Genomic DNA, 25955 nt, shown 5'->3' with positions numbered 1-25955 from the left:
AGACTATCCTGCTGTGGAAGAACAGCTCCGTGGGCCATGCGGCGCAGCGTCCTGGCCTGCCGATGGACTGGGGCAGAACAGCAGTCTGTCTAGCCTAGCGCCCAGCCTTCGAAAGCAGCCACTGCTGCCATGCAGCAAATGTCTGGGGGCCGGGGCAGAGGCCAGAGTGGGAAGTAATGCACAGAGGGTCCCTTCTGCATGACACCTGGAGTCGGTGCATTAACTCCGGCTCCAGCGGCCAGAGAGCAAGTGTGAAAAATTGGGATACTTGGTTTTTCGGGGAGGGGGGAAGGGGGTGGTTGGTTACGTAACAAGACAAAGCCCCTAATAGGGGGACATCGGGTCACCCTAGCGCCAGCAGCAATGGAGCACTGGACTGACGGGCCAGATCTCCCTGCTACTGCTGGAGGTGGAGAGGCGATGGAGGGAGGGTGAGGCTCCACCCCTGGGAGGGGGAAAGACTGGCGGCTCCTCCCCACATCTTGGGGTGTTTGTGCTGCCAGCCGGGCCGGAGCTAAGGACCAGGCGGCTCCAGGGGACCCAAAGGGAGTGTGGGAACCGCTGCTCCTGCAGGTAGGTGCGGAGCAAATGGGGTCGGTGCTGCCAGAGCTGGCTGGCAGGGGCTTTGCCAGCTGGCAGCTAATACCTTTGCAGAGAGGGGCATTGTGGGTAAGGAGCCAAGCAGCCAGGACTATTCTTGGGTGCTTTGTTGTCTGTGGCAAAGGGCTCGGGCAGCCCCAGGAGCGACGGAGGAAAAAACCTCCAGAGTCTGATTCACTGTGGCCCTGCACTCTGGGTCCTTGTTTCCACCTGTGCAAAGAAGCAGCATGACGCAGAGAAGCTGACCCAGAGCAGAGGGAATGGCTAACCTTTTAGAAACTGACCTGTCTGGTGACTGTGAAACAGACAAACGGGAGGGTTTCCTTTCTTGCTGGACCGGACGCTGTTCTTTCTCCAGCCTGGACGTAAGAGACCCTGAATTGGAGGGAAAGGCACCTGCCGCTTTGTAGAGAAAGGGACCCATCTGGAGTTGTAAATACCGTCTGGCTGTTCTAGGACCTGATCCAACTCCCGTTAAAGTCTATGGAGAGACTCTTATTGAGGTCCATGAGAGCTGAATCGGGCCTCGCCAGCGCTCAGTGCGTGTGAGATATGTTAGCGCTGAATGTAAACTGGACACGTCGTGTTGAGATGAATTCACCCGGACGTTGCATTTTAGGGACAGGAGAAAAATATTGCAACAACAAACGAACTGCTCTGGTTTGCATGTAAACCTCCTGTTCTGTGTTTCTTCAGAACCTGAATTAGAGAAGTGGAAACAGAGAATCAGATCCTCAGCGGCATCGCTCCGCTGGAGTCTGTGGAGTAACGCCAGTTTGTGCCAGCTGAGGATCTGGCTCGTGGTGTGAATTGTTCTTATGAACCCGCTGGTGACTCTTAAGGAAAATAGATATAAAAAACGATTCAGTCGGCTTTGGAGAGGCAGCGTTCACTAGTGGTTAGAACAGCTGAGTAGGAGCCAGGAATCGGGGGTGTCTATTCCCAGCCCTGGGAGTGAAGGGTGGTCTAATGCTTAGAAAGTCAGACAGGGGGCCAGAATACCTGGGTTCTAGTATTGGTCAGCCGCTTTCTCTTGGATAACTCGCTTAACCTAATCCATGGAGACAAGGTGGGTGAGGTAAAATCATTTCCCGGACCGATTTCTGTTGGTCAGAGAGACAAGCTTCCAAGCCACACAGAAGTAGATCCGATAAAAGATATCACCCCGTCTGCCAGGTCTCTGTAATATCCTGGGACCCACATGGCAACAAGTGCTTTGCGTTAACCCAATCCATTTAGCTTCTTCGGCTGAGTCCATCATCCTGGTATCTGACGGCCTTACAGGTTTATTAATGTGAATATCAGGAGGTCTGTCTCACTTTCCTCTTTCCCCCAATCTGTGGAGCAGTTTTGCTCTGCCTCAGTTTCCCCATTTGTAAAATGGGGCTAATGCTACTTAGTGCATGCCAGTGAGGGAAGCTGGGGGTTGTGAGTGAGGATGAGTGGAGGATGGCTCCTAACGCAGGTTGGCAACATGGCTTATTGAAGGGCTAAGGATCTGACTGTGTTTCCTCTCGGTGGTTTTTTAAGGAAGCTTTGCATGGAAACAGGTTTAGCAGGATCTTTGATGGGCTCTGGGTCGCCTCCACGCTTGCCCGCAGCCACTGGGGAAGGGCACCGGGCTCCACTGGATGGAGAGCTACATTCCCCCTGCCTCTAGAAGGCTTTGCCTGGGACTCCCGTGGCCTCAGGATCAAAGGCTACCTTTGCCAGCCTCAGTTTCTCTCCTCGTAGGTTGGGTAGCCACGCAAAGGGCCCAGCGGTACACGTTGGGGTTGGTCGAGGGGTTGGAAGAATGGAGCTACTGGAGAAAAAGGAGCGGAGGGTGTAGGGAGGGAGAAAAGCCGGGGGAAAAAGAACTTGTAAAAAGAGTGGAAAAGAGTAGAAAAAGGAGGAAATACACCAAAAAGAGAAATGGCCACAAATCCAGAGTGGGGGAGGTGACAGCATCAGGCCAAGGGGCAAGATGTGCGTCATCCCCATGGGGCCAAGGACGCGTTGCAGTAAGAGAATTCTTGGGTCAGACACTGCAGGGATCCTTGTTCTTATTGATTAGGTGTATTATGGTTGCACATAAGAGCCCAGTCATGGACCAGGTCCCCATTGTGCCAGGTGCTGCACGAACACAGACCAATAAGATGGTCCCTGCCCCAAACAGCTGACAAGAGACAGCCCACGGAGCCTGAACGACCGACGGGGGAGCGCAGGACGCAGGGAGACAATATACCCAGCACGAGGGGCAGGGATCTCAGCCCACAAGCGGCCTAACCACTGGGAAGTTTGTTGTGGGCATCCCGGCAAAGGAGAGCTTTCAGAAGGGATGTGAAGGAGACAACGAGGTCGCTGGGCGGATATTTATGAGGAGCGCCTTCCGAGTACCAGGAGCAGCCGGGGAGGAAGCACAAAAGGACGCGTTTGGAAATGTAACAAGTGGGCACTGGAGGTTGGTGTCAGGGGCTGACTGGAGACAGGAGAGATGAGAGGCAGGTCAGGGTGGGCCGTGGAAGGCCCTGAAAGTGAAGACAATTATGTTTGATGCCATGGAGAAGGGGGAGCCGGTGGAGGGACGCAAAGGGAGGGTGACCATCAAAGCTATGGGCTAGAAACGCTCTTTGCAGCAGCTTTCTGACTGGGTGCGAGTGGGGAAGATTGCCTTTGAGCAGGCCAGAGAAAAGGAGGTTGCCGCAGCCGAGACGGGCTGACGAGGGCCCAGCTGAGAGATTTAGCTGTGCGGATGGAGAGGAGAGGCCGTATCGTGGAGACGTTCTGCGGAAAGAACTGGCAAGGTTTAGATACGGCCTGGACATGAGGACCTGGAGAGAGGTCTGAGTCAAAGGAGACGCCCAGCTTCTGAGTAAAGGGGACAGGCAGCACGGTGGTGTCGTCCACCGTGATCAAGAAAGGAGGGGACGGGAGGACGAGGCGCTCTGTTGTAGCCATGCTGAGCGTGAGCTGACAGCCGGAGTTCCCCAAGGAGAGGGCAGGGAGACAGGCTGAAGTTTTAGTTTGGATGTGTGTGGAGTGGAGAGGCAGAGCAACGAGTCATCAGCAGGAAGTGGAACTGATATTTTGTAGATGAGCTGACCCAGAGGGAAGGTGTGAAGGGGACCAAGGGCAGAGCTCTGTGGAAACTACCCAGAAAGTTGGAGGAGGAGGGCTGGGGAGGATCCTTTGAAGGACACACCGAACGAGCAGTGCGAGAGGGGAAGGGACCGAGTCTCTGAAGCGATGGGAGGACAAGATTTCAACAAGAAGAGCCTGGCTGACGGTCTCCAAGGCCAGGAGGACGAGGCTGGCGCACTGGATCTGAGACCAGGTGAGGAAGAGGTCGTTAGATCCTTTGACAAGAGTGGTTTCGGTGGAATGCAAGGGGCGGAAGCCAGCTTGGAGATGGCCGAGGATGGACCTGAAGGAGGGAATGGGGTGAGGGCAGTGTACGTAGCTGGAGAAAGACATAGACAGTAGGGGGAGATTTCTTTGCAGTGTTTAGCTTTCTGTTGAGTCCCAGAGTTTAAGGCTGGACGGAGCTATAGTCTGACCCCCTGCCAAGCACAGGCCAGGTCATTTCACCCAGAGACCCCTCCCTTGAGTTAAACTACAATATGTCAGTCCTCGGGAAACTAAATGGCTGCATGCCACAGGCAGAGTAAGAGGGAGGGAGTGACACGCCACCAGTGCCCAAGGCCCCAGCCATGACAGGGAATCCAGCAGGTGAAACAAGGCCAGATGATCCTAGCAGGCTGATTCATTCTCCATACTGTAGAGGAAGGCGAAAAACTCCCAAGGGCCTCGCTGATCTAGCCTGGAGCAAAATTCTTTCCTGACCCCAAATCTGGTGACCATGAGCTTGTGGGCAAGACCCACCTGCCAGGCACCTAAGACGGGATTCTCTGGATCACCTTAGAGCACCAGTCCCCCAGCCGCAGTCCTGCCTGTAGCTGTGCCCCATCTGTGATGCTGCAGTGGAAGGCTAAAAGAAACCCTCACGTAACAAACGTGCATTGGGAGGGGAAAATGTCCTTCCTGACCTCGGCAGGTGACTGCTCAGAGTCCTGAATGCAACACTGCCGCTTACTGCTACCAAACTTCCTTTTTTCTTATTTCCCAACTCATCATCGGCCATGCAGACACGTGGCAGCCTCCCTCGTGCCTGGTGTTTGCAGCCTTGTGACCCAAAGTGTCCTCTCTTGTGACATCCTGCCCTGTACTCTCAGGAACCAATGTCCCAATCCACCGCCCGGCTCCAGCCTCGAGCAATACCTGTGGGTGAGATTCATGGAGCAGCTGCTGGGTCTGTGGTGGAATCAGAGAGGTCATGTAATCCACCCCCTGCACGGCTGGGGGAGTGCCGTGCTACGCCCAGCTTCATTAGTGATCCGGTTATTACTGCTTGCCAGAGGCCTGATGATGAGAGAAGAACCTAGAGAGATGTAGGTGTATGAGGAGTGATGGCTGACTAGCTCGCTGGCTATGTGAGGAAAGGGAGAGGGGTAGACAGAGTGTGTGTCTGGGGCCAACAGCTGGGTCGGCATGGGGTTGGCCAGACAGGTAGATGGGCAAAGGAGGGGAGAGTCCAATGAGTTTTTCCTAATTTCAGGACCACTCCCACATTATGGACCATTTCCTCAGCTGGTGCAAATCTTTGAACTTCGAAAGTGTGACACCACTTTACTCTCGCTGCGGATGTGGACCTGTGGATTTTAAAGTCCGATTCTAACTGGGACGTTCCTGGCTTTGGGTTCTGCGTAGGGGAGACTGAATAAAGGAGTGCGAGAATAAAATCGAGACAATGGCAGTGCGTACCGTAGGGGTGCAGCCAGCTGCCCCTAGCACAGAGGCACGGGCTAGAAAAACGTTTGCGTTTGTTACTGAGTGACTCACTCTTGGCAAAGGCAGGAAGCACGGGACTGTCAATGGCGGGAAGAACGGTTCCCAATCTTCAGCGAGTCCTGCTAGCCCAGCAAAAGCACATGGATATTGCAAAACCGCAAACCACACAAGGTTCGCCTCAGCATCTTCGCTCCTGGAGCCTCCACGAGCCGCAGCTGCTGACTTTGACACAGTTGTGGTTTCCCTGCACAGCGCTGTCAGACAAGCCCACTGAGAGAAATTTGGGGCCCCAGTATATCATGTTTGCTGGGGTCCCACCCCCCCATTACACCCCAGTTACAGACCTTTGTAGGGGGGCCCTGAGCACAGGGCCGCAGGGCGGTTGTCCTCTGTTCCCCCTCATTCATCAATTACTGCAGAGCATGCTGGACTCTGTTCTAGCTCACAGATCAGCCATAGAAACGCCAGCCCGGTGCTAAGTGCAGAATCTGTCGCGCTTGTGATGATGTCGAAGGTAGAAAGAAACCGATCCCAGGTGGGGTTTGCTGCATCAGCAGCGTCAGCTGTTAGGGCACTCCTCCTTGGACTGGTAAGCGGATTGCATTTGCTCTGGATTCACAGAGAGAATAAATGTGGAAGCCGCGGTGTTACTTACCTAGAGCATAATTTAGCGGGACCCGAGTCTGATCTCACTTCCACTGGTTTAAATTAGGATTAACTCCAGTGAAATCATGTTCTGCTCCCATTTGGCCTTTTGCAGGTTTGCTGCTTTGTTCTCCTGCTGTGTAACTTGACACTGGACCTACAAGCTTCTAGCAAAATGAAGCCCCTTGCAACCCACAAAAAGGTACGTCTTATAAATGGGCAAACGAACTCTACGTCTCCTCTCTAGATCCTGCCATTGGCTGCTCTAGTGAAGCTCCCTAAGTCAGTGGGAACATCCTAGCATCTCATTGTTCTGTTATTTGTTTACACGCTGGAGGTTTGCCAGATGCTGAACCTCCACGTAAGTCTCTCAGGCTGTGATTCACCACGGAGGCGCCTGCCAGGTGCACAAGGCGCCCTCCCTGCTCTGGGGTTCTGCACCACCTCAACCTGCTTAAAGGTTTTCACTCAGCGCCCGAGTAAACAAGGGTCTGTTGGTGTTCTGGCCGGAGACAGCTCTGAGTAATAGCCAGGGGGTGTGGATAGAAGCATCTGCAGGGTCTGAATCTAGGCTGCTCTCCACCCTCTGTGAAACAGGGATGTTCAGATGCCCTTCTGGCAAAGACATTCAAAGGTGCGTGGTGTGCTCTCCAAATGGGTGCAATGGCTGAGGTGTAGGTGGCTGGGCCAGGGTGAGAGAGAAAAGTCCAGACTAGTTACCCGAGTCAGGAAACAGGTACCAAGGTCAAGCCGGGCCAAGGTCGAAGGCAGGCAAAAGACAAGGTCTGCAGCAACTAACCAGAACTTCCTGGTTTACACGGTTAGTTTTGATGACTCTGACGGCCACAGGGTTCTGCTGCTCTGGTCTCTTTGGCCAGCACATCCGGCGGCGCCTGCCCCTCCAGTAATTGTGGGACATTGCTCAGCTAAGCTACCCAGTGGCAATGTGGAGGAATCTGTTACCCAGGATCCCACCGTCCTGGGTTTTAGACACATGGATCTTTGCAACAGTGGCCAAATTCCCAGCAAAATATCAGCACTGAGATTGGATCTGAAGAGGGAATTCTGCAGATACCCTTAAAGTTCTTACTGTTTGGCTGTGATAGTAAAATGCTAACAAAGCACCTTGAGGCCCTGCTTTGGCATCTTCCTTCTCTGAGCTGAACCTGTACAAAGCTCCTTGGTTAGGTACTCCTGGAAATCCCTGTCCCCTAAAACATCTGGGACGCTAAAACCCAACAGCAGAAAAAAAAGACAGGGAAAGGAAGGCCAAAGGGAACAAAGCAAAATGTGAACGCCCTTTTTTTTTTTTTTTTTTTTTTTTTTTTTTTTTTTAAAGTGAATGCAAATTCAGACTTGTGATTGCAATTAGTCCCTGAAGCAAGCGGGGCATTTCCATAGCAAAGTCTTTGTTGCATGTTGAACTTTGAATTGCTGAGTAACAAGCTTTCTTCTCCCTTGGGCATAAAAGGAAACAGAATCTTCTATTTCCCCTCCATTTTACACAGCAGATTCTGCTCTTGGTGAAATGACTGAGAGCCGAGTGAGATATGTGTGTGCGCGCTCCTTGTAAAGCAAACCAGACCAGTGGTACGATTTGCACCAAAGAGATGTATTGTCCCGTCTTTACGTAGCAACCCACCCCAGGCCATCCGCATCACAGCATGGACCTTTCCCACTTGAGTGACTTCCTTAGCCAGCAGCGGCAGTAAGCTGTTGTCCTCTGTGAGAACCAGCCACTTTACAAGCATCAAGCAAAACTCCTGGGACACTGAGGCCTGCAGGAAATGATCTAACAATGCATGGTAACTTGGGAGGAGCTATGGCCCAGATGCACAAAAGTATTTACGCTCCTAACTTCCATTGAAAGCACTGGAAGCTAGGAGCCTGCATGCCCCACTCCACAAAGTGTGTCCAGTCTGCAGGGGAGATGTCAAAGCTCCCCCGGGTTGTTTCAGATACAACATCCTTTCTTTTCCCCTCTCACAGCTGAACGCTCTAGACGTCCAGGAAGAGCTATTGCCAAGAGAGCAGCCGAACCAACTTGCTCAGAAGGTAAATTGTCTCCAGCGGGCCGTGCTAAGCCAGAAAACCACTGAGGCAGCAAAGTGGAAGGGCTGCACAAAGGAGGCGCTTGTTCCGCATTCCCTCTTTCACGCTAGGATCGTTCTGCTTATGTTAGCATCCCGCTCACTGGGCTTGTTTTAAGAGGCGTGAAGTTTACAGCTTGTGTTTGCTGAGAACAGCCCGAGCGGGAGACAGCTCAATTCCAGAACTAGCACCAAGTAAACAGCACAAAGGGACTAACCCCGATTCGCCATTCACACCGGCTCTGCACCGGAGCAACTCTCTTGGACCAGGTCCTCAGCTGGTGCAGATCAGCTAGTTCCATTGACTTCGGTGCAGCTATATCAATGGCCAGTTGAGGATCAAGTCCCCTTGGCTGCAGGGGAAATCGCTCCCGATTTACACCAGTGTAAATGAGTCTGGTACGTTCTCTGGATTCCATTGCACCTAACTTACAGGCGGGTGTCTTGTTTTCTTGTGTCAGTCAGACTTGGCTACACCCGGGCATGAGGATGCAGAAATGAGTGGCTGGGATCAGAAGGCCTGTTCCTTCTCTTATTTACCCTGGGGGAAACCAGAGTAACTTTATTAAAGACAGTAGAGATTCACCAGTGTAAAACTGGTGTGAGACCAGAACGATTCTTTCCAATTATTGTCTTCTCCTGGTGCGGTCATTTACACCAGTGGAAACTGCATGCAAAATGCTTACCTGATTCTGTAGCATTCCACACCCATTTTGCACTAGTGTAAATGACTGCAAGGGCGCAGGGCCATGAATTCAGCTGAACGTCTCAAACCCGTGTGTCATGCTGCCTGCCTGTCTCTATTTCGTTCTCTCTTTCTGCCCCCAGTACTCCCAGCGTGTCCAGTTGGCTGCGATCCTGGTGGCCGCGATCCTGGTGGCCATGCTTTTGGCTGGAGTTCTCACTCACCTCTTCATTCTTCCGTTCGGCTCACTTTTGGAACGAGCAAAGATCGTGCAGTCTCCAGCCAACACATGCAGTGACCCTTGCAGGTGAGTCGATATTCTAAGCCTGGGCTTTTTAATGATCAGAAGTCAGGGCTTCTCAGCTTTTGCTCATCCGCCATCCCCCGGCCATCTGGTCAGTTTCTCCTGGGACATGCTCTTCCAAAATCCTGCGCAGCCTATCTCAGAATCCTTGCCACTACATTTCTGCTGCACCCAGGTATCAGAACGGGCCCAGTTCATCATCGGCCAGCACCTTGTGCAGTCATGTACACACCAGTGCAACACGCCACCACGTTGACTCACACTCATGCGTTTCACGCCCACTTTGCAGGGCAGGAGGCACAGGGCTGGGATGAACTGGGCCCAAGATGCTAAAGCTCAGAGGATACTAGTGTTGTTTTGCCTGCTAGGGCTGTGCTGGTTGAAAGCATCCCCGAGGGAATGACCTATGAAGACAACAGCACGGTAAACCCATCCACTTTCCAGGCATGGAGGAACCTGATCAGAGATGCTAGAAGCAGCTTGGACATCGCATCTTTCTACTGGACCCTGACGAACGACGACACACACACTCGAGAAGCCACAGCTGAGCAAGTAAATCGCAAAATCAGGGGCTCAATCCTGCAAGGTGCTCAGCACACTGGCCCGATCCAGCATAGAATGCTACATCCATGGAACTGCTCACGCCCTCAGCGTTGAGCATGTGCTTACATGCTTTGCTGGATGGAGCCGGGATGCTCAGCACCGTGAGGGATGGAGCTAGAAGGGCTGGCAAAAGGCAGGTTTTGCACCAATTTAACTGTATTGCATTATCACTTAGAGGAATAAGCTATACTGGTCTAACCGCATCCTCATTGATTTCACTCCCTCACTTCACACCCTGGGTGTAGAAAAGCTCCAAGAGACGCATCTTGTTATTGCTGCTTCCCAGATATCGATTTATTCACTCTTCCACCGCTGTGTAAATGAGAATGAAACGCGCAGGACCCAGTTGTCCCTCTGTCAAGGCAGAAAACCACGGTCGAATCAGCTGAATCCACTCCCAAATTAGCGTCTAATTACCAAGCCAGTAATGGGGTCATCTTCACAGGCTGTCAAAGGAGCCAGTTAGGGAATGCTACTGAGTGGAACATTGATTTGTCTGAGTTTGAGCTTCCTTTTGCAAAGCCTTTTTCATGGTTTTGGTTAGATTAGAGTGGGTCATGCTGGCCAGGATCCTGGAAGAGGAAAAAAAGAAGGCCAAACTCTAGAAGGAGATGCGTATGCCTCTCCCAAGCCGGAAGCACCGGGAGCTGCAAAGGCAGAATTCCCGGCAGCTGAATGCTGGCTTGAGCAACCCCAAAGCACAAACCCCAAACCCTTGAGCAACCCCAAAGCACAGCTTCTGCCCCATGCAGAGAGACCAGCCACAGTCCTAAGCAGGCTGCTGCACAAGGGTGAATTTCCCCATGTCAGTATGATCCCCTGGGGACTGCGTGTATTGACCATCTGTGGACCAGGGAGCAAATGCACCCATACATATGATTCCTGACCACTTTGACCTGGTGAAAAGGCAGCGTTGGCAGACAGCCGCCTCCAGACTTACTGGCGTTTTTAACCCCTCTTTTTTTTAAAAAAAAAAAAAACCTCAGGGTGAACAAATCCTGGCAGAACTGATGCAGTTACCCCAGCGAGGTGTCTCCGTGAGAATCGCAGTCAGCGCCCCTTCCTCGAAGCAGCGCCTGAATGACCTCCAAGCGCTGGAGCAGAGTGGTGAGATTCCCGAGCAGTAGCGCACGGTGCTGGGTGCCGGTCTGACCGTGTAGTTACGTACGTTTCGGCCATCCACGTGCCTAGGAATGCCTCTCTGCAGCGTAACCCCGGCCCCGGCAGCACGGCTAGCTACTCACGCTCTGCCCACAGGCTCAGCGTAGTGTGGAGGTCTTCAAACTGTGGGGCGTACCCCCTGTAGTTTCAGGGGGGGATGGCCAGGCCCGGGGACAGGGAGGGAGCACCACCCAGCCCTGAGCTCTGCTCCGGGCCCGGCTATGGCCTCCAAACTGGCTCCCAGCTTTGTCTCAGCCATGGCGCCTGGCCCCTGGTCATAGCGTATGCGCACGGCCTCGTCCCACAGATTCCAGTTCGTCCTTTGCGGCCCCAGCCCTGAACACATGGCCCCACCCTCAGCTCCCGACCCCACCTGTGGCCCCAGTTCCAGCCTCAGCTGATGGGGAGTGAGGGAGGGGGTTGCAGACAGGGATAAGGGAGGGTGCGGGGTAAAAGGTTTGGGGACCACTGGTGTAGTGGGATGTTTCTGCTAGCATGGCAGCGGTGAAATAGTTCACAACAGCGATTTTTAAACAGTTATTGTTAGGTCTCCGACTCAACCACTGTGTTCAGCTTAGCGGCTGTGTACACCTCTCTGGAGACCCCATCACACAGCAGGGCGGGGTACACATTTTCTCCACGCGCAGAAGGGCTAAAAGCGGAGGCCTGCATGTCTCAAAAGTGACTAGTGATTCCGAGTGCCTCTGAATCCAGGGCTCAACCGGAGACACCTTAACAGGCCCTGATTTTCAGAAAGAGCCGGGCACCCACCCTCTGAAAATCTTGGGGACCCCAAATTCACTAGGCACACTTTTGAAAATCTTGGCTGCTCTAACAACAAAGCAGCCTGCCAAGCACCTACATTGTAAGACAGGGGCACTCCACCTTTCCAGATGACTGTACCCCTTTCAGGAGTCTGCTTGGTCTAGCACACCCCCAAGTTTCACCTCACTTAAAAACCACTTGCTTACAAAAATCAGACTGAAAAATACAAGTGTCACAGCACATTATTACTGAAAAATGGCTTCCTTTCTCATTTTTACCATATAATTATAAAATAAATCAATTGGAATAGAAATATTGTACTCACATTTCAGCATAGAGTATATAGAGTAGCATAAACGAGTCATTGTCTGAATGACATTTTAGATTGTACTGACTTCGCTAGTGCTTTTTATGTAGCCTGTTGTAAAACTAGGCAAATATCTAGAGGAGTTGATGTACCCCTTGGAAGATCTCTGTGTACCCCAGCGGAATATGTACCCCTTGGTTGAGAACCACTGGTGTAAGGGACTCGGGCATCGGCAGTCTGGCCTAATGGTCACAGCTGGGCTGAGGTCTGCCCACCGGGGACAGGAGTTGCCAGGCAAGAATTGGATGAATCACATGGCCCAGTCCTGTAAACAAGAGTCAGGGTCAGAGTCAGGCTGGGTCAGAGACCAGGGGCAGCACTGGGATAGAACCAGGCGGCAGGAATCAGGGTCAAAGTCAGGGACCGTCCAGAGACAGGAGACCAGGCAAAACCTGGCATTGCAGCAGGCCTAAGTCCCTGTGACTGGGGCCAACCCCTGGGGTTAAGTAGGGGCACTTGGCCAATCAGAGGTCTGCAGGATGCTGTCACTCGGGGTCTTGTGGGAGGTACTTCCTGCGGCACCAACTCTCCAGGGTGCTCTTTGGCTGCAGGGCCTCCTGGTGGCACTGTGGGAATAGCAGCCGCCCCCAGTTCTGCAGACCCAAGGTCTAGTCTGTGGGTCCTTACAATCAATGTTCAAGAGAACAACCCTATGATAACAAACCCTTGGGCCTGCCACACACACACACACACACACACACACAGTGTGATGAGCAGTTCTGCAATAAGACACTGGGGGAATCTGACGGCTCCCCAGTGCCCCCTCTGAGACATGCAAACAAACCAGGCAGCTTCCTACCTGTTAAATCCACATTGCCCCTGCTCCACTCTCACAAGGGAACATTCCCCTTGGCAGGGACCTGATTCTGGGACCCTGGCCATAAAAGAGCCCCCTGTTTTTTTAAATACCCTAGGGGCTGTTGTCCGCAAAGTCAACATGAACAGGCTGACCAAAGGGATTCTGCACACCAAGTTCTGGATCGTTGACAAGACCCACCTCTATCTTGGCAGCGCTAACATGGACTGGCGCGCCCTAACCCAGGTAAACACCTTCTCTTGGGGGGGGAGGGAATCTTTGCCCTAGCAGGGGTGCTGCCTGCTCGAGGGGGGCGGGCGCTAAGCTGGGATTGAGTCAGGGCAGGTTTGGATCATAGGGGATGTTCCTTTCGAGGAGGGGGAGTGTCGTGCTTAGAGGAGGGAACCGGAAGCCAGGACTTCTGGGCTGTGCGCCCAGCTCTGCTACTGATTCAGGTCCCAGTCTTGCAACAGACAGCCCGTGGGCTGACCCCGGTACCCATAGGGACCCCACTGAAGTGAGACTCTTGGCTGGGGGAGGTGTCCAGCCACATGAGCCTCATTGCAGGATTGGGGTGTTGGTCTCGAACATCCAGGATCCTTCAAGCACAAGCCTGCCGGGGATGGGAAACCAGGGGGCTGCCGCAGACTCTTCCTCGGGGAAGCGAAAGCATCTCCACAGCCAAGGAGAGACCTTCAGTGTATGGCCCCCGTGGGGCAGGGGCTGTGGAGCCTGATGACAGCATTATTGCCACAGCTGTTGCCAGGATTTCAAGTCCCCAGGCGCAGTTCTGCCTGGCTCCAGAGCCCACTGGGTGTGTCGTGGGGGGAAAAAAATCCCTCCCCCTGCCTCTTGCCAGCAGAGACATCGGCCAGGCCGTTGCTGTCGTCGTTCTGACTCTCTGGGGGTTTCTCAGGTACTACGGTGCCAACATGAGAACCTGGCGAGATTAGAGCGAGAAGGGGAGGGAGGAATCCTCAGAGGACCTGAATCCTCCCTCCAAAGAAAGACGGGGCTTGCAGAAACGCCAGGCGGCGAATCCCTGACGCCTGCCAGCTGGGCCTGACGGAGAATTCTGTGCCGCTTGACCCGCAGGTGAAGGAGCTGGGTGCCGCTGTCTACAACTGCAGCTGCTTAGCCGAGGATCTAGGGAAGATGTTTGAAGCCTATTGGTTCCTGGGGGTGCCAGATGCCTCTATTCCATCGCCCTGGCCGGCCAATTACTCAACCACGTTCAACAAGGAGACCCCGCTGGAAGTGAAGCTGAACGGGACGGATGCCAGCGTGTACCTTTCCGTAAGTCGAGTCACCCTCTTTTGCTCCTCCTGATCGGTTGCGTGTTGGATTTGCCCTCCCCGAGCAGACCATTGTTCTGTGCAGTCACCTGGCCTCCTGCAGCGGCCAACCCCTGATGCTTGGAAGGCTGTTAAAGCCCTCCCATGTTGCACCTGGCCAATCAGGCAGCGCTGCACACGGAAAGAAAAAGTCCTTCCCAACCGTGCCACCGTCAGCTTGACCTTCTGTGCCGTGCCTAGAGCGCCCCCCCAGCCCTGTGTGCTGAGGGACGGACGGAGGACCTCCATTCCCTGCTCAGCATCATCGACGACGCCAGCGAGTTCGTGCACATCGCCGTGATGAGCTACCTGCCGACTATGGAGTTCTCGCACCCCGCCTGGTAACGCTCCGTTTGTCCTTTAGTAACCTGCTTTCACGCTGAGCTCGGTCTGGGCACATAGCCCCGCTGAGTGCGCAATGAAGCGTGTGCCCAGAAGGCCACAACTGGAGGTGTGTGTTTTGGGCATGGGCTGCGTCCGAGTTGAATTCAGGAATGAGGATAGGGAGCTGTCCTCGTTTTTTAAGGCTCTGCCTGTCACTGCTGACCGCATCTCAGCCTCTGTTTCCTCTTGGGCCCAAGGAGCTGCTCAGTTTTCTCCCTTTAACGCTCCTGTGTCCCCTCCCCAGCAGCGCCATGACTTTTTCACGCCACTCCCTTTGCTGGGAACAGCCCGGACTGCCAAAAGGGAAAACCATGGCCCCTCTTTTCAAAAGGGACTTGGGATTTTAGGGGCCCAAACTGAGATGCCGTAAAAGGACCCAATCTTCATCTAATGTCCCTTCTTTAAGGGGTCTCACATTGGGCGTCCAAAAATCACTAGTTAATTCTGAAAATTCAGGCCCTTATCTGTATTTTAAAAAGGACCCCAGACGACCACCACTAGTAACTCGGAGATGCGCCTGGCCGTGCTTGTTTATTTCCCCAGGTATTGGCCAACTATTGACAATCAGCTCCGGAAAGCCGCCTATGAAAGGCGCATCCGCATTCGCCTGCTGATTGGCTGCTGGAAACATTCAAAGCCAGCCATGTTTCCTTTCCTGAAATCTCTGGCCGCCATGAGTGACAACCAGACCCGCTACAGTGTGGAAGTGGTGAGTAACGGTCCACCTGTTGGCGCAGGAGCAGGGGCCAGGAATCCTGCAGTTCTGCTCTTGCCACGTGTGTGGTTAAAGCAAAGCACACGAGTAGCCCCATAGCCTTCAATGAGACTGCTCCTGTCTGGGTTTGTTTCCTCCTCCATAGAATGCTGTAGCATTTACCCGAAAGATTTCTCCAGGATAGTATTTGTGGCAGGAAAACAGCAGGATTCAACGCTTCTCACTGAGGTCAAAGCTAGGATTACGGTAACTGCTCTAAGGGACCGTTGATCCTCATTCCCCAAGCAGTTAAATCAACCCAGCCCTGAAGCATGCTGTCAAACTAGGAACCTTGCTGACAACTCAGTGCTGTGGCTGAGCAAGATTCTCTGGGGAAAATCAGCTGGGAAATACCTCAGCTATGAGCGCTTGTCCTGGGAATCAGATGCGAGGGAAGCACACCCAGGGAGAACACCAGAGAAATGGGAGGTGGAAATCCCCAGCCAGGGCTGTCACTAAGAGTCAGTTTGGGGTAGATCTCCACAGTCTGTTCTACAGCAGACAGAGTCTCAGGTGACCTGTACCATTGGGCAGCGCTGCTGCTTGCCACATTTCAAACTAGATGGATCAAATTCTAAGGGTTGATTCACTGTTGCCCTGCACCTCGTGCAGTCATGGACACCAGTGCAGAGTGTGCAAAGTGGGTGCCTTTTATAATCCCTCTGCACTGGTGTCAGTGACTGAAGAGAGAATCTTTATCCACCTAGGCCTTGTCTACACACCAACAGGCTACAGGTTTAGGCCTGCTCTTTCCTGGTAGATTTTTTACGTTGCACTAATGCGTTATGACGCTCATTCCGTCTGCTCCTTGTTTTTCCTCCTCTTCCTTCTGAAGAGACTCTTCACAGTTCCAGTTGATGAAGCACAAGCCAAGATCCCCTACGCAAGAGTCAACCACAATAAGTACATGGTCACCGACAAGGTGGCATATATAGGTGAGTAGAGCACGAAGGAGCTAACCGCCGCTCCTGAAGCTTGAGTGGGAGACTTCTTGGTCGCCACGATTAAATGAAACGGGCCCAACCCCTGTGTCCTTCCACCTCGTCCCACTTACAAACAGTCCCCCCGCACACTCTGCAGTGCTGCATAATAAGTTAAAGGGTGAAATAACAGATAACCCAGAGTGGGGAGAGAACGGGGGAGTTCTAGACCGGCAAAGGATTTCTCAGCGAAGATGTGAAACCAGATGGAGAAGCGGTGGGGCCTGCAGATACCGACTGTCTGGATGGCAGGAGCTGTAGAGAACGCCCTTGCGTGGGCAGTGGTGGGAGGAGGCTGACACTGGAGGGCCGTGGGGAACGGGTAAGGGAGCAATGTGAGAGGCACGCAAGCAGCAGGATCCTCAGCTATTCCGCTCCTGCATGTGGGGAGAGACCCTTAAAATGGTGTAAATTAGTAAGGACCTAAGTCTGCTCTAATTTATTTTCTGCTTCTTGGGGCCTCTGGGGAGCAGAGACTAGCCAACGCACTGTGCACTCTGGCTGCACCCCTGACTGGCTCCTAGGCCAGGGGATGAGGCCAGGAGGGGCAGAATTCTCACACCAGCTGGGGCGGCACCTGCACAAAGGGGGCTGTGCGGCGGTCCATTTCCACTCGTTTTAAGGCCCGTTTACACAGCCAGAATGGTGTAGGGGGGCCTTAGTGTAACTGAGACTCAGGCTCAGCATCTGTGGAGTCAGGTCAGCTGGAGCAAGTCCTTGAAGGAGTTTAACTGTAAAGAGGGCAGCTTTGAACCTGAGCCTGAAATACACAGGGAGCCAGTGGAGGAGCCTGCACATGGGCGTGCCGTGGTCCCTGGCAGTGCGCAGGAGAGGACAGCAGCTGGCTGCTGTGCTGCTGGAGCCCGGGGAGCTAGGACTCAGGGAGACGGGCGCTTTCATAGTTAGGACCAAAGGAGGGGGAAGGCCTGGCAGAGGATTTCGGGAAACGCTGTTGATCAGGTGACAGGGGCGCACACACAGCGGCACGTCTTCATAGCTGACTGGAGCGGCAGCACTGAAACGTAGGCCGTGGGCTAGCCCAGCATTGCAAGGGTCAGGCATTCACTGGCGGCGATGAGGGCATTGGGGCCGGCGGGGGCAGTAAGCTCTCTCCTTGTTCTCCCTGAAGGTACCTCCAACTGGTCAGGAGACTATTTTGTCAGAACGGCAGGATCTGCTCTTGTTGTGAACCAGAGCGACACAAATGCCAGAGGGGAGCCCACCGTGCAGGAACAACTCCAGGCTGTGTTCGAGCGGGACTGGAACTCCAAATACAGCAGGGACATAAGCACTTTGGGCCAGGGGGAAAACATCTGCAATGTTTACTAAGAGGATACACCACTGAGGAAATGCCGTCACAAAGCCACCGAACTAAAGCAGGGCAGCTGTACACATCAGGGCAACATGGCTACAACATTGCAGACATGATCGGATTGACATCCCTTTCAGAGCCTGAAATATCCAATGTCACTGGGTTTCTTGACAGCCCAGTTGTCTTATCTGTAATGGAGTTAGCAATGTTTTGAGTCATGGTGTCTCTCTGGACACCTGTGCCTCACGTCTTGCTCCTCACTTCAAACACTAACAGCTGAGCCCGGCCGAGAGGCGGTGTGGGGGGGGTGGCGCTTGGTCTGTTTCTCCACCACACCTCAACTGCTTCTTTCCCTCTGTTCTGCACATGAATTGTCATGTGTAGGCAAATGGAACTGGCTTCCATAGCATCTGCTCTATAATTGTCCAAATCCCCTTCAACGGGGATTCTGTACAGGTGATAAGCAATGGGAGGTACTAATAAAGTCTAATGTGTGTCTGGATTGTCTGTCTATTCTGAAGAAGATGCAATATTAGACAGTTATACAGAGAGAGCTATAGAAAGAGAACGTATATATGCACACAGGATGGAATTCATCAATGTGCAGAAGGCCAAGGCATGGCCAGTGGACCATCAATATCCCATTAGAGCCCTATTTTAAATACTTAAGTGGGATCTTAATTGATGCCTAGGTCTTCTGCTGCCCCTGTGCTCAGGGGTGAAGTGACATGATCTACCGAGAATTCACTGAAAGGCAGGGATCTGTAGCAGGCCTCGTGAGGAACAAGGAAACAATTGGTGCAGTAGCTGAAAACCCAAGGGGGAGAACAGCACATAGGTTTGAATAAAGTCACAAATGATGAAGGTGCTCCTCACACCTCAGCGATAAAGTTTGAGCCCCATTTTGCATGCAAAACAGGGATTCAACATCTTTGCTTTGTAAGAAAAACAGTGCACACTGAGGCAGCAGCACAGAGACACTGGGACACACAGATGTTGCACTTCTCCCAACCACTAGAAATCCTGGCCATTCACAGTTAATGTTAGGACTTAACAGAAATCCAAACAGGTTCAGATAAGAAATATGCAATTAAGGCACTTACACAACCTTAACTCTGTCCTGGAGTGAAATTAGGAAGGGAAAATATGAAGAAAAAACCCCCCCAAAACCTAAAGTGTTCTTGAAAACCAGTTTAATGTAATCTGGGACCAAAAATGACAAAAGACCTTAAACCTAATTATATGGTTATTCCACAATGTCTTTACAATTAGAATTCCCCACTCACAACAGGTTGCATCCACTTTGCACAGGTGTACATTGTGACACAAGGCACAGGGCACTGGAAAATCAGGGCCTATATAGAATGATCTAGGTTGGGACTTGCATTATGCTACTTGCTAAATACTTGGACCACTGCAGATGATCCTCAGCAAATCCTGTTTCTCTGGCTGAGTTCAGGCTCACTGGACCTGGTTCTCTCCTTACTGTGCTCCTTGTGAAGTCACTTACACCGGCGAGCAGCTGTAAAACTCCATCGAATCAGAACTCTCCATTTGCTCATCCCGGGGAAGCATCTTGTAATCACCCTGAAGAGGTTGTAAATGACTTACCAAGGTGCAAAGCAGAGACAAACCAGCCCTTAGTAACAGTAAAGCTGTGCAGTGAGAGATCTTTGGGCACAATCCATTCTATAGTTTGATTCACACCTTGTTAATCAGCTGCTTACTCCAGGGATCAAACTGTTCTATGTTCCTTGGTGAGCAATCTCCCCAACTCGATCCTGGGACCTTCCCGTCTGTCCAGGAGAGGCAGCGTGGTGCAGATCCAGGAGAAAGCCTGAGCTGATGACAGAAGGGTCTGGGGCAACAAGCTGTATCTCTGTGGTGAATTCCACCCCAAATTACCCCAGTGATCTTGAGAAAATGCAGTTAATTTAGGTTGTGCCAGATCCTAACATGCAAAGCAGCCTTACCCAATGTTCCAGGTTCCCCTCCGGCCCTGCCTCTTCTAAGAGCTAACTGATGTCCTCCTGGAGTCCTGAAGCACTAGCTATTTGGGCTCACTGTAATTACATCACTCCCTGATGACATCAACATGATGCCCTGACCTGTCACTGTGATTACATTACTTGATGACACCATGACAGTGGGGCTGCCCCAAAACCCCTGCCTGACTTGGCCCCTTCCATAGAGGGAGCTCCTTCTCACCATCCTAGAGCCCTAAGCCCCACTCACTGTAAGGAAGTAGCCTCTGAACAATTGACTTAAATAGCATTGGGAAGGTACCATTCCCCTGGAACGGTGTCCGCCCCCCCCCCCCCCCAAAAAAAAAAAAAAAAAAGTCCAGGTTTATTTAAAAGTCACCCTAAGCACATAGTGTAGTATAAACAGATTGGGCAAATACTAAAATAATAATAACAGCAACAATGAATTAGTTGATCAGTCTTGGCCAATGCCTCCTATCCCCCCACCAACGCAATGGTTCATTCCAGCAGTTTGACACTTTGACGCCATGTCTCTCGCTCCGCCTAGGAAGGCACCATTTCACTGCCGGGGAGTGGGGTGGTGTGAAGAGAATAAAATCCGTGCGGTTCCCACTAGGTCGTTTCTCAGGAACAAAACAAATCACATTATCTTTCCTCAGAGCGTCTGATTTGGTTATTTTCTAATCAGGGCTGGTAATAAAGCCTTTATGAATGGTACATCCCAGCCCAGAGGGGCAACTAGCTGTTTACCAGTGTCTCCCCTCCAGTGGGAGGGTGGTGTGGACAGGGGGTTAACCCCGGGGCTGGCCTTGCCTGGGAAATGGGGTGGGGGGGAAAGAAGTGAGAAAAATAGGTCAGGCCAATGGTTTCAGCCCTATAACAATATACATTCACCGCTCTGCGATTGATAAATCCTTTATTGAAAGAGTAAAGAGCCGGCATCAGGGTAACGCACACACGCCCTGCGGGGGTTTAAATGCCCAGCTGGCTGCGTGCTGCTATCCCTGTGCCAGCTGGCCTGACAGGAGTGGCCTTTGCCCAGATGGACCTACTGCCCTGGCTCAGCTCCGCAGCACAGCGGCAGTTAGCACATAGGGTTGGACACTGTCCAATAAGAGGAAAGTATCTTTGGGTTTCATGAGGAAACGGCATTGAGGCTGGAACAGTCGATAATTTAATGGCTACAAATGAATCTGCAAAGGTGTGGGGGGGGGGAAGGGGGAGCCTCCTCTTTGCCTGTCCCTCCTCTGGGCTGCCCAGGCTCAGTGGTGGCTTGCAATGTGCTGCAGGTAACGGTGGTGCTTGTTCGGCGTGTGGTGGAGCACGGTCTTGATGGGGGATCTCTCCACCCTCCGCTCAATCAGCCAGTCATCGTTGCCCAGCCACGTGCTGGCGCTGGGCAGCTGCGGCTCAGGGCCGGGCGGCTCTGTTTGAGCTCTCTGCAGGCGAGAAAAAGGCCTTATCAGTACCGGCTTGAGAGGGACACCTGGGGGAAGAAAACCGGACGTCATTGGTAGTGAGACCGGAGAACACGATGTCTCCTTGGTTCTCAGGCTTTGACTAAAGAGGGCGTTCCTGCCCCCAGTGTAACTGCACTAATACAGCCCCTAGGTCCTCTGATGGTGTATATGGACACAGCTCCATCGACTTCAATAGAGCGCTGCCTATTCTGCCTGAGGATTTGGACGCTAGCACAGACGGGCAAAGCAGCGAGAAGCTGTGATTTGCACCAGTGTTTCAGGCTTACATTGAAACGGTTGCCAACAGCAGCTTTGCCTGCGCACACTCAAAGTTCGTCTTGGTGTAGACAAGGCTGTAGCTGGGGCAAACCCCAAAGTTGACAAACCCAGCACCTGGGAGACAGGACAGACCAGACAAATTGGAGGGAGTCCAGCGGAGGGCAACAAAAATGATTAGGGGGCTGGTGCACATGACTTATGAGGAAACGCTGAGGGAACTGGGCTTATTTAGTCTGCAGAAGAGAAGAGTGAGGGGGATTTGATAGCAGCCTTCAACAACCTGAAGGGGGGTTCCAGGGAGGATGGAGCTAGGCTGTTCTCAGTGGGGGCAGATGACAGAACAAGGAGCAACGGTCTCATATTGCATTCGGGGAGGTCTAGGTTGGCTATTAGGAAAAACTTTTTCACTAGGAGGGTGGTGAAGCACTGGAATGAGTTACCTAGGGAGGTGGCGGAATCTCCATCCTTACAGGTTTTTAAGGCCCAGGTTGACAAAGCCCTGGCTGGGATGATTTAGTGAGGGTTGGTCCTGCTTTGAGCAGGGGGTTGGACTAGATACCTCCTGAGGTCCCTTCCAACTCTCATCTTCTATGATTCTGTGACTCTGGTTTCCCAGATTTGGGATAATTTCATTTCACGTGAGGCCACAGCACCCAACTGCCCATCACAGGTCCCCATCTCTCTGAATGAACATTAATTAGCATCTGTATCTCCAGAAGGGACAACGGAAGCTTTGGCCATGAATCCGGGCAAAGAGGAGGGAAGGAGATAGTTCCCGATCAGCCAGTCTCAACTCTCTAAAGCTCATCATCTGCAGGTAAGCTTTGAAATAACATTTTGAGTTACATAAAGCTCCTCACATGCTCTCTGTTGCTGTCACATATCCGGCCATGGTGCAGATATTCTTAAAGAATAATAATGAACAATCAGAGACTACAGAGACCTTGTACTAGTGCGGAGTTGGCCACAACATGGAAGACGCGTTACGTTCACAGGCCGTCTCTGGGTAAAGTTTGGGCAAGCCTGGGTCTAGGGTATAGTAGCTTATACATTAACAGTCTAAAACCCTGATCCTGCAACCTAGCTGAGTCAGAGGGGCTCTGTGGAAGTACAAGGCTTGGCCAACGCTAATCCCATTGCAGGATCAAGGTTTTATTTAGCCCGGAGCCTGCAAAGACACACGTGCTTAGATGCGCACGCGTGAGCCGGCTCATGGAAGCATAAAGTTAAGCACATGCCCAAGTCTTTGCAGAACTGGAGCCTCAGACTGTACCTTCCTGAGGCAGGGCCCCTTCTTCAGTGTCTTTTCTGTGGTAAGACCTGTGCCCTTGTGGGACATTTTAGAATAAATCATAATATGAACCACCAGGGGGTCCTGAGCTCCCTTGAGCCCCTAGACACTATCACGATACACATCAGAAATAATAATAACACCTCTGTTTTAGAGTGGAGTCACAGCTTATGCTCCCCCTGCTTTCAAGGTACAGCATGTCTGCAGGCTGGCCTTCGGCTGACCCAAAGCAATCACTGGACAGGCCCTCTTCCCAAAATGCCAATCAAAACTAACCAGCTTCCAGGGGCCCTTCTCCCCTCAACCCTCCTTTGAATGTCTGGTCTTTGGTTGCACGCAGAATTGGGCTGAGTTTGAGTGGGTTGGCCTGTTGGGCCAGAAGCTATTCGGAGCCCGTATCTACCTTTTTCTTTGGGTAGGTGCAATGCCTAACAGAACAGGGCATCAGTCTCTGTTGAAACTTCCTGGCACTATAGGATGACAATAATAATTGGGCAGGTATCTAAATGATGAATAAGAAGAATGAGATATCTACTGGAAGCTAGGTGATCAGGATGGATGGATAGACAGCCAGCCACAATGGGGAAGGACAGCTGCTGGTAACTTAGGGTCAGATCCTCAAAGGTTTTAGGCATTTAACTCCCAATGAAATCAATGGGAATTAGGTGTCTACCTTTGAGGATCTGGGCCCATCCTTTGATTAATGATGGGGATATCACTGTAGATGCAAAGTAGATCCCTGTATCTACTGTGATCAAGGATCTGCCTTACAGATCTTCCTTAGAGGTCCAGGTAAATCCTTGTAGACCTCTGGTGTATCTGTAAAGCCCGGGTGCAAACCCTATCTCAGCTGCTCCCAGGAAGGGTGACCCCTGATAATGAAACAACACAACTCCTGCCCAGCCAAAATGGACCTGTCCCTGCTACCTTAGTGGTGGGAGAAAGTGGATGGCTCTGATCATCTGGGCTGGTGGACTCTGGGAGGGAAGAGGCAAGAGGGGAGATGGCAACGTTGCTCTCATTTTCCCAGGTGACGCTGTCCCCAGGGGACTGCTGTCCCAGCAGGATCATGTTTCCGAAAGTGGGATCAGACTTGGTGTGGCGAGGCTGCTTGCAATGTGTGGAGCTGGCGTGCCGGCTCCCGTAGCAGGCCAGGCTCGGCTCCTGACGCGGCTCGTGGCTTAGCTGGGGGTTCTGGTAAGTGGCTTTGTGCGCTCCCATGTGGCCCAACAAGGTCATGCCAGCCACTTTGGCGGAAGCGGAGGACTTGTACGCTCCCATCCTGGCACCTTCCCCTAACAAGTTCACGGCAGCCTCCCTGCCTGGCTCGGCGATGCTCAGATCGTCCATCTGGTCAATGGTCCTTTGGACGCCGGAGAGGCCGGGGACCCCGTGCACGTGCTGCTCCTCCTTGCAATGTTCCTGCGCCGGGTAGAAGGTGTCCTCCTCCATGGCGCTGCAATAAGTCACTTCCTCCTTGCCCGGGCTCTCGTGCTTGCTGGACTCCTGGAGGCCCCGCAGGGAGAGCTGGCAGTACTGGGTGAGTTCGTAGCTCAGTTTAAGCAGATGCATGGAGATAAAAGGGTGCTTCAGGGCTGCACCGGGCGTGATCCTCTCATGCGAGTCCCAGGTCAGCATCCTCTTGATCAACTCCACCATGCTTCTCAGGTCAAAGTACTCAGCCAAGGCTTCGTTGTCTGGGTAGATCATCTTGTGGATGTTCACCGACTCCATCTGTTCCAGGGACTTGAGAACGTACTTCCTCCTCTCCACAGATTTCACCTGGGTCTCTGCCAAGTACTCGGACGAGGATTTCAGCTGCCACTGGGTTCCCAGCTCAGTTTGCTGGTTTCTCTTGAAGAAGTGGTGAGCTTTCCTGGCGACGTTGAGCAGGCTGTGCTTGGGCGTCCCTTGGGTCTCGCAGATGTACCTGATCTGGTCATACTCATTGTTCCCGGGGTAAAGAGGCCAGCCCAAGTGCAGCTCCGCCATGATGCACCCCAGAGACCACACGTCCACCTTCTCACAGAAAGGCAGGCCCAGCAAAATCTCCGGCGCCCGGTAGAACCGGGATTGGATGTACGGCTCCTTGACGTAGCGCACCTCATTGAAGATGCTGGCCGACCCGAAGTCGATCACTTTGACGCGGAAAGGGTACCTCATTTGGTCCACCAGCATTATGTTCTCGGGTTTCAGATCCGTGTGGATGATGGAGAGCTCCTTCAGCGTGGCCAGGGCTTTGAGCACCTGGGTGGTCACGGTGCGGATGTGCTTGACCGGCAGAGGGGAGAAATTGTTCTCCTTCTGGAAGTCGAACAGGTTCTGCTCTAAGAGCTCGAAGACCAAGTAGAACTTCAGCTCGTCATGGAAAAACTCGTGGAACTGGATAATGTGGGACTCCTCCGCGTCCACCGCCCCAATGCTTTGCAGCAGTTTGAGCTCGTTTTTAATGATCCTGCGCCGATAGGCATCGTTCTTCAGGATTTTGATGGCCACCATCTCCCCTGTGCTCCTCCGCCAGCTCTTCACCACTTCCCCGAAGGTGCCTTTCCCCAAAATCTCGATGACGTCGTAACATTCGCCGCCCGACTCGATTGTTACCATGGTCTGTGCTTAACTGTCCCTGTCTCTGTCGGGCCAAGCTCAGAAACACAGGGGCCACTGGCCTCTCACAAAAGAACGCTCTACTTCCTTGGAGCAAAGAGAATCCCCCCACTCTCCCGCGGAACCGGGGCTGATGCAACAGTGTTTAGGATTCCAAAGTTACCAGGCTGAGAAGGTTCTGTTGTGGAGGGAAGAAGTTACTCCAGCTTTACACCAGTGTGGCCCCATTACTCCAGTGTCAAACTAGGAAATCTGGCCCAAATTTCCCAGCAAAACCCAAAAGACCTCATTCACATTTACACCAAGTCCCCTTTGCGCCACTCTGGCATTGCAAAGGAGCCTAGCAGTGGGTGTAAATGACTCAGGACTTCTCTATTTCTCCGTCAGAGGGCCGCCCTGAAATGGTGCAGTTCTCAGCCCTGATCACCCAGTAACTCTTGTGCTGTGTCAGAGGTCCGGGCTGCATGCTTCATAAACGTGCAAAGAAGAGCAAAGTCCAACCTCTAGCCAGGCCTTCCACACACACTTGCATTGGGATGGGAGCATGGCCGGCCTTTTAAGCCACATGTGCGTATGTGTACATTTCTCATCTACAGTGTCAGGAAGTGGCCCCTAGTGGAATAGAGGACTTGCCATATATCAGCTCAGAACTGGTCCATTGAATTCTTTGTCCTGCAAACCACAGTGCTCTGGGGTCCAACATGCCTGTCCCTGTGGATCAGACAA

General features: G+C 52.5%; 2 protein-coding genes across 2 annotated transcripts; one reads left to right on the top strand and one right to left on the bottom strand.

Annotated features, from left to right (window-relative positions):
• The first annotated feature begins 541 nt into the window (after positions 1-541).
• Positions 542-18487, top strand: PLD3 (phospholipase D family member 3). Its single transcript, XM_067557274.1, has 13 exons — positions 542-573; positions 6191-6277; positions 7710-7880; positions 8065-8130; positions 8994-9157; positions 9523-9706; positions 10744-10864; positions 12965-13092; positions 13942-14142; positions 14382-14521; positions 15108-15273; positions 16154-16253; positions 17428-18487. Exons 3-13 carry the CDS (start codon positions 7878-7880, stop codon positions 17625-17627), a joined length of 1473 nt encoding a protein of 490 aa, XP_067413375.1. The 5' UTR covers positions 542-573; positions 6191-6277; positions 7710-7877; the 3' UTR covers positions 17628-18487.
• A 1523-nt stretch (positions 18488-20010) lies between these two features.
• HIPK4 (homeodomain interacting protein kinase 4) lies at positions 20011-25229 on the bottom strand. Its single transcript, XM_067557273.1, has 2 exons — positions 23553-25229; positions 20011-21034 (listed from the first exon to the last, which is right to left on the bottom strand). The coding sequence occupies exons 1-2, from the start codon at positions 25227-25229 to the stop codon at positions 20858-20860; spliced, it is 1854 nt and encodes a 617-aa protein (XP_067413374.1). The 3' UTR covers positions 20011-20857.
• Positions 25230-25955: the final 726 nt, after the last annotated feature.

Source organism: Emydura macquarii, unplaced genomic scaffold (genome assembly GCF_026122565.2).
Source record: "Emydura macquarii macquarii isolate MOO-44397 ecotype Brisbane River unplaced genomic scaffold, CSIRO-AGI_Emac_v2 contig_1790, whole genome shotgun sequence".
NCBI classification, from domain to species: domain Eukaryota; kingdom Metazoa; phylum Chordata; order Testudines; family Chelidae; genus Emydura; species Emydura macquarii.
The sequence above is the reverse complement of the archived record's forward strand: the minus strand, read 5'-3'. Positions and strand labels throughout refer to the sequence as shown.